This window comes from Mustela nivalis, assembly GCF_964662115.1.
Source record: "Mustela nivalis genome assembly, chromosome: 2".
NCBI lineage: Eukaryota > Metazoa > Chordata > Mammalia > Carnivora > Mustelidae > Mustela > Mustela nivalis.
Genome location: NC_139021.1, coordinates 4,299,823 through 4,312,037, shown reverse-complemented (window position 1 = coordinate 4,312,037; position 12,215 = coordinate 4,299,823). Strand labels below are relative to the sequence as shown.

Genomic DNA, 12,215 nt, shown 5'->3' with positions numbered 1-12,215 from the left:
GGCGAGCCCTCAGGGCTCCGTCCACCCCCAGCACTGCTCGTCCTCTGAATTTCTCCTACAGTCCTGTAAAGAGTTTCCTTGGGTCCTGCTGTCCTGTCAGCATTCCATTCTCACAGATCCGATGGGGTCATACCCCTACACGAAACCCTTCCACACCTGATCTTAGCACCCAAGCCCTCCTCTGTTGAGAACGTGACGATCATACAAAGCCACCAACCCCAGTCCCCAACGTGACCGCAGCCACATGGCTCCATTACACTTCCTTGACTGTGTCCTGCCATCCTTCAATCCCTCAACCTACAGCTCAGGCGTGTCCTCCTCCAGGAAGCCCTCCCTCATTCTCAGGGTCATCACCAAACACAACCACAAGAGGACACCGTGAGATTCTGTGACCTTTATTAAGGTCACAACCACAGTATTATGTCCCCTTTTATGTGTCTCTTTTGCCATCTGGACTAGGAATACTCCAAGAGCAGGAGTTTTGTCTGGTCTTTTTCAAAAGGCCCAGAAATCAGCACAAGGCCACACAAAAAACTAGATTCCCAATTAGTATCTATGAATAAATGAGTAGAAGTAGAGATTAAGTGAGCCACGGAGTGGTCCGGAGCCTGAGGGTATCGGGTGCTAGGCACAGTTTAGGCATTTTCTCCCAGGGCTGCAAGCCAGGACTGTCCCTGCGACCAGGCCCCCTGCTGCTCTGCCAAGTCACGCCCCACTGCTCCCACCACCGGCCACAGCCCCACGGCTTCCCTGTCCCCGGCGAGCTGCGACGCTCTGAGCTTCAGGCTCAGTCCCCGGAAGCAGCCGGCAAGACAGAGGCAGAGACCCTGCTCCCAGCCCCCACCTGCTGGCCCTGGAGGGGGGGTGATACCGAACATTGTTCATGACCCAGGAGGAACAACTGTCATCCCCATGAAGCAGACAGAACAGAAGCTGGACAAAGACTGGTGCACAAAAACCCACTTCACCCTCCCTGTCCTGCACAGCAGGCTGTCCTGAGAATGACCCGAGGTTCTTGGAGGTCAGCCTTCAGGGTCAGAAGCCCGGGGCCAACCTCCCTGCCTGGGCCCAACCTCCCCGCTGGCCCATAACCAGCCACAGTCCACAGATTCCAGACGGCCTCGGGTTATCTCAGAGGGCGCCAGGTCAACAGCACTTGGCCTCTGGGATAAGCTGGGCCCAACCATCTCCAAACGGCTCCCTGGGGATCAGGGCTACAGTCCAGAAGCCTATCTGTGCCCACTACCTTACACCACCCGTCCCCGCGGTCCCCTGGAAGAAGAAAGGGGCCTGCTAGCGTTCACCTGCCATGTGCTCCCGAAGGGCTCTGCGAGCCGGGGCGCCGACTTGGGCAGCCTGTAGGGGAGCAGATGCGTTCCCCTACAGAACCGGAGGTCAGACTCCCGGCATTCAAGCCTCTCGGCGTCTCGGGGCGGGTGGGGCCGAGAAGCCAGCCCTCTTTAATTTCCTTCCCGCCCGCGCCCTGGAGGCGGGGCCCAGAGAGGACCCAGGTGTGCGCCGACCCAGCTGTGCGCCCTCCTGGGCACAGCAGGGCTACATGCCAGACTGGTTCTCGCTTTCCTCGGTGACCGAGCCCCTGGCCCAGGCGCTTCCGCGCAGCCCTGCCACCTGCCAGCGGGCAGCTGGGGGCTCCCCTCTGCTCGGGCCCCACGCCCTGCGCACACTCACTTTCGCACAGGCGACGCCTCAGCTTGCCCCGGATCTTGTCAATGGCGTTGAAGTCGGACACGTGGAAGACGTGGGCGGACTTGGGCTTGGAGGCGATCTCCTCCAGCTCCTCCTTGAGCGCCGCCCCGACGCCCACGGCGAAGATGCGGATGCCGGCGCGGTGGGCGGCGGCCGCGGCGTCCAGCACCAGGTCCTGGCTGCGGCCGTCGGTCAGGAGGATGGCCACCTGCTTGAAGGCGCGGTCCCCGGGGCGGCCGCCGGCCTGCGGCGAGAAGCTGTGGCGTGTGATGAAGCGCAGCGCGTCGCCGGTGTTGGTGTTCCCGCCGTGGTAGGCCAGGTGCCGCGCCGCCGCCTTGACCGCCTCCCGCGAGCCAAACAGGCCCAGCTCGAAGGCGGTGGTCGGCCGGTCGCTGTAGCGCACGACCCCCACGCGCGTGCGGTCCGGGCCCACCTCGAAGGTGTCCACCAGGTTGGCCACCCACTGCCGGACCTTCTCAAAGTCCTCCTTGCCCACGCTGGAGGACGTGTCCAAGAGGAAGACCAGGTCGTAGTGGACAGTCTTGCAACCTGCAGGGGTGGGGTGGGGGGAGGAAGAGGAAGAGGAAGGGTGACCTGGGGCACAGAGATTCGGAAAGGTCACCCTAGTGGAGTGGGGGGAGGACCTCGCTTTCTGAACTGGTTTCTGATGACCAGTGTCCCCACGGCTGCTGTGGGGTCCGGCTGCCAATATGTCTTCTTGCATGGAAGTAGCCAACGCTCACAGAACGCCGCTCTATCAATTTCTTCAATAGCTTTTGTTTTGGTCACCCAGTGACTTGTATTTTAAACCCACTGCAAAGAACACATGCTCTTTTCAGAAAAGGCCATCAGAAGAATGTTTTAACTGCTTATGTTTCCATCTACAGAGAGGTCACGCTGTTAGCCCACAGTGTATAAACCTAATTATTAGGAACCATACCAGACGCACTGGTGCATTGCTGTTTCCCCCACACCCGGCAGTTGCTGGAAACCCTTCTCCAGTGTGACGATGCCGGTTTCCATGGCTGCAAGATGACATTGCTCAGAGCCCATAATTTATTTAGCCAGTGCTCTCATGCTAGATGTTTAAATAGTTCCTGGATTCCAGTATTATAATTCATACAAAATATACTGCATTCCTATATTTTAAGTATAAATTTGCAGAACTTCTACAATGCTTTATAAAGATTGCATATTTTAACATATAATACACTTCTATTTTTATAAACTTTGTAAGTTTAAAAGTTATAAAAACTTCTGGTTGAACAGAAGAGGACCCTATACAATTTATTTCTCATCCTCAGCACAACGCTGTGCACAAGCTTGCTCATCCCCACTTCACAGTTGGTGAGGTGAGGAAAAGGGTTTCCAAACTCCAGAGAGCTGCACAAACGTAGCCATCAAGAAGCCTCGCTCTTGACTTTTACAGAATCTGAGGCTTGATTGTACCGCCAGCAGCAGCTGACCAGGCCTCTGGAGCAAAAGCATTTGTCTAGTAAAACCAAAATAAGAACAACAATTACAAAAAAAAATAAAATAAAAAAAATAAACAAAACCCGTTAGTTAAGCTGTCATGTTGGAAAAAGTACAAAAAAAATCCCGCGACCACCAGTGTGCAAGAGAAGGCAGCCACCTGTTCTTCCGCAGGCCCTGGGCTCCGTCACACCCATTTACAGAATTTAGGAGCCTTACTAAGGACAATGTTTTTGACCCAACATTTCCAAATTCAGGGATTTACACTAATAAAACAATCAGATAAAGACGAAGAAAAAAATTCTGAAGCTATCTGAGAAGTTCATGCAGCCCCGGCAAGCAAAATCCTGGAGCCGGCTCTGTGCTCCCCCTACGGAACCGCTCCCACGACCACCCGACCACCCGCGTGAGCTCACACGGCTCGGGAATCAGCAGCGGCGGACTGCTGGCTTGAAGGAATCCTCAGTTACCGACACAGACCCATTCTCCCAGTGTCTTGCTGGGTCTGAAAGGCTGTGTGTCATTGTGATGTCTGTGTGTGGGACTGTGTCTGTACGGATCAGGGGACCTACAAAAAGAAACTTTGCTTACCTCTGGTAAGCAGAACTGTTATTATTTTGTGTTTCTGATTTTATATTTATAAGCAATGAAGTAATTCAGAACACAGAAAACAGTAACGCTGTATTTACAAACACACACACAGGCACACACACATTCCCATCGCACCCTACCCCAGTGCCACTCGTGAATTTTCTGTACCTACTTTTACCCTGAGTTCCTAAAATGCAAGTTTCGATTTGCTCTCGGAAGTAGGTGAATCCTCACCTTCCCAGGATTGCTCCCTAACAGGATTAGAACTTTCCGAGTATGTTTGCCCAGATGTGTGGGCTCAAGAGATAATTCCTGGGGAGTGTTTCTCCTTGACACAGAAGGTCATCCTTTTGTCTTTGGGACAATGATGTCCCAGCCTGTGCAAGGTAATTGCTGCTGTGGGCCAAGCAGGGCCCCGCCTGTGGGCTGTAATCCTTGAGCAAATTTGTGTTCAGGCTGCAGAAGGTTCATTGGCTCAAGGCCTCACCCGGGGGCCCTTCTGCAATCCCGCACGTTCTCTGCTGGGGGCTGCGGAGACTGCACAATGCGTGCCTGAGAATTAGGTGTGCTCTCGCAGGAAGGGCTCTGACCTTGGTGGGGGTGCCCCCGGCTCCCCCACGGGCAGAGCAGGTGATAGCTCGCCTCTGGCCTGCTGTTCTCCAGGCTGTGAAAGGAGGGCCAGGAAGAGATGGTCCCTGTGTCCTCCCAGTGTGTCGGCTGTGTGGACTCTTGGGTTCATCTCTGTGGACACAGAACCTGACGCCGCTCCCCTCCCGCGAAGACCAGGCTGTGCATGGTCAGAACTGTCTCTCCAGCTAGCCATGCTTTGAGAGCCTCAAGCAAGGAGGCGACTTGGGAAAATCAAGGCAGAAGCACAAGGCCGTGTTTCTTGTTTTGTTTCCTCTGCAGGCTCGGGGAACACAGCATGGGCTCAGGTGGGTGCTTTCTTGGGGGCACCCTCCTCACCTGCTGCGGGGTGGGGGGGCTTTGGGCTATCCTAGCCTTGGTTCCTCATCTGCACAAGGGGGTGGTTTTGCAGCTAGGTGCTCCCTCTCCCGCCTTGGGCCCGTCCCAGAGAGGCGTCCACCTGTGCCCCGAGGAGCCCGGCACACAGCCTCTGTGTGGGTGCCATGACCTGCTCATGTACCTGCGCCCTCCTTCGTGTCTCCACACCGACCGCCCCTTCTCCAGGAGGCCCTCAGACAGGTGGGCTGACCACTGTCCCATCACGCCTCACCCCTGCTGCCCGGGAGCCTCTTCTCCAACAAACTCCCCCTCCCTCATCTACTCCAGAGGCGTGTTCTCCCTCGGGTCCGGGCAGCCTCTCCTGGAGGCCTCCAGTGCGTCCATCTCCGCTGGAATGTGCTCAAAGCCCTTCACAGGACAACGTGACACGGTCCTAGCCCAGCACTCTGTCCCCAGAAGCCTGCAAGCGCTTGACAGAGCCAAGCTCACGGCACACTGCATGGTCCACTCGGAACGTGGGTTTGGACAGCTCACGGATCTTCTGCACTCTCCCGCACACACACGCTCACGCTCGCGCACACACACGCTCACGCTCGCGCACACACACCCTCAGACTCTTACACCCACACGCACTTCCACATACGCTCACATTCACACACATGCTGACACAGTCCCACACGCTCTCTTCCACACTCAGTCACACACACACCCTCAGACGCTCTCACACTCCTGTACTCACTTATACACACACGCTCACTGTCATACACACCCACAGTTGTAGTCACACACTCCTCCTCAGACGTTCACACGCACACACTGACTTTTATACACTCTCCAGCTCCCACATTCACACACTTTCTCACGCACACCCCCACAAGCTGATTCACACTCATGCACTCCCACTTTTACACACACATTCTGACAATTTCCTAACTCACGCAGTCACACACACTCTCAGACTCTCGCTCATACACACTCGTTTATGTGCTCCCTCCAGCTCCATCACACGCTCCCACACTCACACTCCCCTCAGACGCTTACACTCGCACTCACTTCCACTCCCCTGCTCACACAGGCACGCACGCGCTCACGCGTGGACACAGAACTGGCAGCTCAGGGCCCAGCCCCGGCTCAATCTACGGTGGCCCTACCTGCCCTCTGGGCCTGGCAGCCACCGTGCCCAGGCCACAGCAGCAGCATCCACAGGAGACATGCCGTGGCGTCCCCTCGCAGGCCAGCCATGGCTCCCTCACGCATATGTTGTCCAGGAAGAGACGGTGTTAAGATCTACTGGAACATACCCTGTGTGGAGAAGGACACACCTTTAGAGAAGGGCTTCAGGGCCAGGAACCCAAAGGAGCAGCCCCAGGCCTGTGTGGGAGAAGGCCGCACCCCAGCCTCCCAACTGCCTTCAACCGATGCACACTCAGGACCTCCGAGCTGCCGTTCCCGGCCATGCAGGCCGCTCCTTGGCCACCACCGTGTTCTGATCCTAATCGCTGCTTCTGAGCACTTACAGGCTGTTTCTTTGTTTAATACGTTGTAAGAGGACATCTTGGTGCCTAAATCGTGGCCCGTATTTAGTTATTTTCCTAGGGCAGGAATGCACTAGTTTCATATGATGCACTCAGGGCATCGTACGAAATCTTTTAAAAAGAGCCTGATGCAGATTCTCAGCCTTCTTTCTGCAGAGGCTGTACGGGCCCTTGCTGCCCGCGGCCCCACAGGAGTGTCCGGGGTCCTCCCCTCACGGCACCCCCGGCAGCACGGACACCGCCATTCCCCCCACCTGCCAGCTCTACAGGAGCGACGTTGCTTGTGGCTCTCTATGCATTCCTTTGCCCTGGGACGTTTATTAGCTAAAGTGTATTTCTCCTTCTGCAGATCTTATTTTCACGGGGATGTCCATTTCAAAAAGTAGTTGTCACTGTTAAAGCCAAGATCTGAGAGAGGGAAAACAGGTTATAGAATTCTGAGGTATTTACCAGTTGCCTTCATGTGCTTGGTGCTGAGGGCAGGCCGATGAGGGACACAGAACCCCCACCCTCAAGGACACTCAGTGACACCTGGGAGACAGGTAAGGCATGGACCCTGGGCACCAGCACAAGGACATTCCAAGGTTGCTGGGAACACTGGGACAGTGTTGTCACGTGACCGTTTCAGGGGTAGGCCAGTCCTCCTGGATGAGTCAATTTTGGAAAACTGAGTAAGCCTCAACCAGAAAAAAGCAGGTGATCATTTCAGATAGAGGAAGCAGCATCGGCAAAGTCCCAGAGGAGATCCCAGGCTTGATGGCACCAGGAGAACTTCTCCCAGGCAGGACAGGTATGTGGGCTCTTGCCCGGGCAGGTGCCTGAATTTTTGCTGGGTCCCTAACACCCTCTAGGCAAACTGCCCTCATCACTAACGGTCCCCATACAAGCTCACGGAGTATATACAGCCCACCTGACAACACTCCAGAAGTATCACACTCAGGAGGCAGCCACAGGAGTGAGAAGAAAGGCACTTTCCAAAAACAGTACATGGAGGGGCAGAGGCCAAGGTCAGGACTGGAGGGTCCAAGGGGAGAGAGACATAGAATGTCAGCAAGTCCAATGGGCTGCCCACCCCCTCATCCTTCAAAGCTATAGGAAAGCACAGTCTTGTCTGTCTTGTATATTCTGCTGCCCAGAACCCAGACCAGTTCCTGGCACACGGTGGGCATTTGACAAAGAAAGACTAGATTTAACAGTCAGTGACACAGTCAGGTTATTATCTGAGGTGGAAGGGGCCCTTCATCAGAAGAACACAGACATATTCAAAGAGCTGGGAAAGTCACTGAAGAGCGGCTATGTACTATCTGCCCGGTGCTGGGCACTTCCTGATTGTCCGGTGAACTCACACGACCTCCAAGGCAGGCATCATCGCCTCCCCTCAGCAAAGGAGGAAACTAAGATGGAGAGGATACTTGTCCGTCCCCAGGTCACCAAGGAGGGACCAGAACTTGAACTCAGACCCCCCCAGGCTTTGAGCCCACCCCCTTTCCAGGACCTCCGTGGACACAGCAAATCCAAATATTAACAACAACCACTGAGCCGTCACTTCTTTTAACCAACTAATAAGTAAGAATGTGGACTGCATCCATTATATTTCAGGGCTCAAGAAATGTGGCTGTTTCCCTCATTGCTGAAACTGGGTGGAAGCAGGGCAAAATTGGGCTGTACTCTCCAGGCTTCTGCATCTTCCCAAATGCATACATAAATAAAGAGAAAACTGCAGACCTACATCCCCTATGAATGAGATGTGAACATACTTAACAGGAGACTAGAAACACGAATTCAGCAGCACACTGAAAGGGTCATACCCAGTGACCATGTGAGATTCACCTCAGGAAGGCAAGGCTGGTTCAATATCCGAAAATCAACCCAGGAGTCACACTGAACCAAGAGAGCCAAAGTAGACACATGGTGATACCCAATGGTACAGAAGCATTGACAAAATCTTACTCCCTTTCACGATAAAAACACTTGGTACACTAGACGATAAAGAAAGTTTCAACATGACAAAGGCCACGTACCAAAAAGCATAATAACAGACCCTACCTCATACTGGATTGTGGCAGGGATTGTTGTAGGGATGGAACACTAAAATGAACAAACAGCCCTTAGCCCAATGTCTCAACTACTCTCAGGGCCACATGGCTGACGTGAGCCAGAGAAGACTCCTTCCCAGGCCTATCTCTTGAGGTCCCTGGCCATCCACAGGGTCCTTCTCCTGGGGTAAAGCCTGGCATCAGTAGAGAACCTCTATGCTGTACATATCTCACCTTTTCATCCTTACAACAACCCCAAGGGGTGGCCTGTGACATCCCCCATGACCGAGGCGCAGAGTGGGGGAGACTGCCCCGGGCACACCCTGCTGGTGTGTGAAAGCCCACCCAAGGTGCTCGGAGACAGTCACCCCTTGACTATAAGCTCTCCTGGAGGGTGTCTGTGCTCTGCCTCTCCCCAGCTGGCCAGGTACCCCAACTGGGCCCAGGAAGGATTTGTGGAGTTAAAAATCTACAGTCCTGTTTTTCCCTACTAGAGTACAGGCAGAGAGTGTGCTGACAGTGTGCACAGTAAGCGCGGTGCCTTCACCGACCTCCTCCCTGAGGTCTCAGCAAACCTGCGAGCTGCCCTGTTCCCCCACCTCACCAGTCGTGAGCCTGGCCTGTGCCTGCAGCACAATGTCACTCGGTGCCCGTGGCTGATAATGGCAGAGCTGGGCTGGCATTAGGCCCGGAGGACACCAGAGCCCACATTCTCTCCCATGGTCACTGTTACCAAGGACCACATCCTTCGAAGCACCGGGAGCCACCCAGGGTTCCCCAGGTAAGAACTCATTGAATCTGAAGAGCGGGTATCAGCAGGTACAGTTTGCTGAGTAAGAAACTCAGTGCAAAGGGCTTAGCAACTGGCCTGGGACTCCACAGGCCACAGTACCAGGCAATCCAACCACAGGCCAGCTCCTCGTCGTTGGCCATGTGGCTTCTCTCCAGGTGTTGGAACCCAGCTGGCCCAACACTTCTACCTAAGCACAGAAACAATGTGGGAAACAGGCAAAGTATATAGCGAATACCCAAATTCTGATCGCCCAGGAAAGAAGAGAGTTACCCCTTACCATGGGGTAAGGACGGGGGAGAAACCCGATAATAACCAGAGGGAAAAGAAGCTGGTGCAATCAGTCCATTCATCGAGTTTTCAAATGGTGAACCGGCCTTGCGGACCTGGGAGAAATCCTGCTTGTCTATGGTATCGAACTCCTTCTGTACATGTTTTTGTATTCAATTTGCTACTATTTTGTTGAGGACTTTTGCATCTATATTCATGAGAGACATTAGTCTTTTTCTTTTCTTGGAAGGTCCTTGCCTGTTTTGGGGAAGACTAATGCTAGCTTCGTGGGGTGAGTTAGGAAATGCTCCTTGTGCCTCCATCCTCTGGAAGAGGAGGCAGAGGACAGAACGACCTTCTGCCCAGGAATGTACATGGAGTGTTCACAACAAAATGCCCACTGAGGAGGCAGGACTGGTACAGAATCCCAGCTTTCTTCCGTAGCCACAGGAAAGAGCAATGCACCCCCATAAAAAGGGCGTGAGAGGGCTATGAGGGTTGCACATGCCTTCTGCGAAGTGCAAAGCCCAGAGGCTAGCATAGACCAAGTGTGCAGGAAAGGCAAGATTTGGGAGAACCCATGTCCCCGCCTTCCCCAGCCCACCTTGGTGGCAACCCCAGCAAGCATGGGTGCCATGATCCCAGCTAGCTCGCTCTCTCTCTCTCTCTCTCCAGGCTCTGAGCACTTTCCTGGGCTCAGCTGCCCAGCTGGCATGATGCAGGCCACACCCTGTCCCTGGGAGGCAGAGCTTGGCCATTAGTCTCCAAAAGTCCAGCAATTAATTTGCTGAGCTGAGTTCCTGCCACAAGCCAGCCCATTGCCATAGTAACCAGTGCTCCCCATCCAGGGCCCCGGGGAGAGGGGGAAGACACAGCAGAACGCAGTTTAAAGGGAGAAGATGAGATGTGGCGCATTGGAAGGCAGCCCAGGCAGACAGCGCACTGGGTCTGCACAGAGGGCCTGGCCCCTGCCCACTGTGTGGTGGGAGTGGGGGGAGGGGCTGCTGATATGTTGCCAGGGTGACGGGCAATGCTCTGGGCAGGAATCTGGTGGAGACATAAAAGCATGGCGCAGGGCGTCCGACCACTGAGCTCTGAGCCTCCAAGGCTCACCTGCTGGGCATTTGGTGATGTCAGCTGCACCTGTTGGTCAGATGGGGAAGAGGGAGCTGAGTGGCCTCCTCTCTGCCAGGTTGCTCAAAAGCCCAACTGGGGAGCCAGGAAAGTGCTGGAAAGCCTACTTCCTAGATTCGAACTTGGCTTTTTGTGAGCTGGACCCAGTCTCCTGGGTCTCCTATATGCTGGGCACCGTCGGGGGCACTGGCTTCTCCTGGGGCAGCGAGCACCATGAGGACGCTTTGCAAGCAGAGTCCCCGGGTTCAAATTCTCCCGAGCTGTGCAAACCAGGGGAGTCACTGCACCTCTCTGGGCCTCAGCCCTTTCATGTGAGAGTGGGGATAAAACACTTATCTCACTGGAGGGGTTAACTGGGTCGATACCAGTGCAAAGCTTAGAACGATGCCTGGCCAGAGTGAGTATGGAAGGCACACGTTTTTTGTGATTTTTGAATCCTCTGTTTTCTCACCTATAAAATGGGAATGATATCCCCCCCTTCATGGATCTGTAGAGGAGAAGAGGCAGTGAATGAGGTGATAATGTTGTATAAAGTTAGATGTTGGCCAACATGGCCACAAACAACATGGAGGGAGATTCTCCATCTGAGCTACGCAGAAGTCAGAGGGTGACTGCGGTGGGCACCGGGAATCGCGCTGTTTCACTGTCTAATTCAAGCATGCCCTCCATGCATGTGAACACTGACTAAGGGCCAGGCACGGAGGGTAGGGCACTCTGTCCAGAGATGGCAGCCCCATGGGGGAGACAGAGAAGCAAGAGGATGCTTATAATTCCATGCAGTCCGACTCTGATAGAGGGAGGGACAAGCACCTCACTCAGTCCTAGGGGGTCACCAAAGGCTTCCTGGAGGAGGGGATATCCGAGTTGAGCCTGGGAAGATGAGTGGAGAGTAGGCAGGAGGACAAGGGTTGCCTTCACCAGCGATGGGCAGCCTCTCTTTGAGGAACATGCAGGACATGGGATAAGCAGGAAGTACAGTGTTTTGGAGAAGGAAATAAAGGCTGAAGGAGGAGGGAGGGACGTAGGGAAGAGGAAGGCATTCAGATTTGAGGCTGTTCATAAAGACGGGTTAGGACTTGTGTGGTGACCCAGAGAAAGGGGACAGAGCACCCTGAGACCTCCGGACACCAGTGGGTGTCCTCACGCACGGGTGTGGCATCAACCCTGCGGAGAAGATGGACGGAACGGAGAGGCGAGTGAGGAGGGAGGTAGCATGAAAAGAGACATAGACCACCTTGCCTACGCTGCCCGCGGATGCCGTGGTAGGTGTGACTGGCTGGCAGTGGAGGGGGGAGGAGGACGTGGAAGAGGGGAGCCCAGAGTCCCGATCTGAACAGCCGGAGCCAGTCACTGCGGTGGTAGGGATGGGGAGCTCCCGCCAGACCCACTGAGTGAGTCTGAGCACCCTGAAGGCAGCCAGATGGAGTCAAAGATCGACACTTGACACTTGAGCCTAGAGCTCAGAAGAGGGGCTGGGGACACCCCTGGAAATGTGCAGAGGGAGTGCAAGTCAGAGGCGGAGGACAGAAGCCAAGCTCTCCACCTCCCATGCTACATGGGCTCCTTCTCATCGTCACACCTAGTTACGAAGCGGGCACAACCGGGCACCCCTATATTTTTAGTCTGTTCTCTGATCCAGTGTTCTGCTACGGTGAGAGCTCTGGGTGTGGCATTTCTAACTAGCAACAAGGACAACAAACCTCAGGGGATGGA

General features: G+C 54.6%; 1 protein-coding gene across 1 annotated transcript in view; it reads right to left on the bottom strand.

Moving 5' to 3' along the window:
* Positions 1–12,215, bottom strand: part of COL22A1 (collagen type XXII alpha 1 chain) — a 236,072-nt gene that overhangs the window by 208,996 nt on the left and 14,861 nt on the right. Inside the window, exons 2-3 of the mRNA XM_082720691.1 lie at positions 5,889–6,039; positions 1,690–2,256 (exon numbers count right to left, since the gene is read on the bottom strand). Coding sequence (XP_082576817.1) covers positions 1,690–2,256; positions 5,889–5,994 — 673 coding nt within the window. The 5' untranslated portion in view covers positions 5,995–6,039. The remainder of the gene's footprint in view (positions 1–1,689; positions 2,257–5,888; positions 6,040–12,215) is intronic.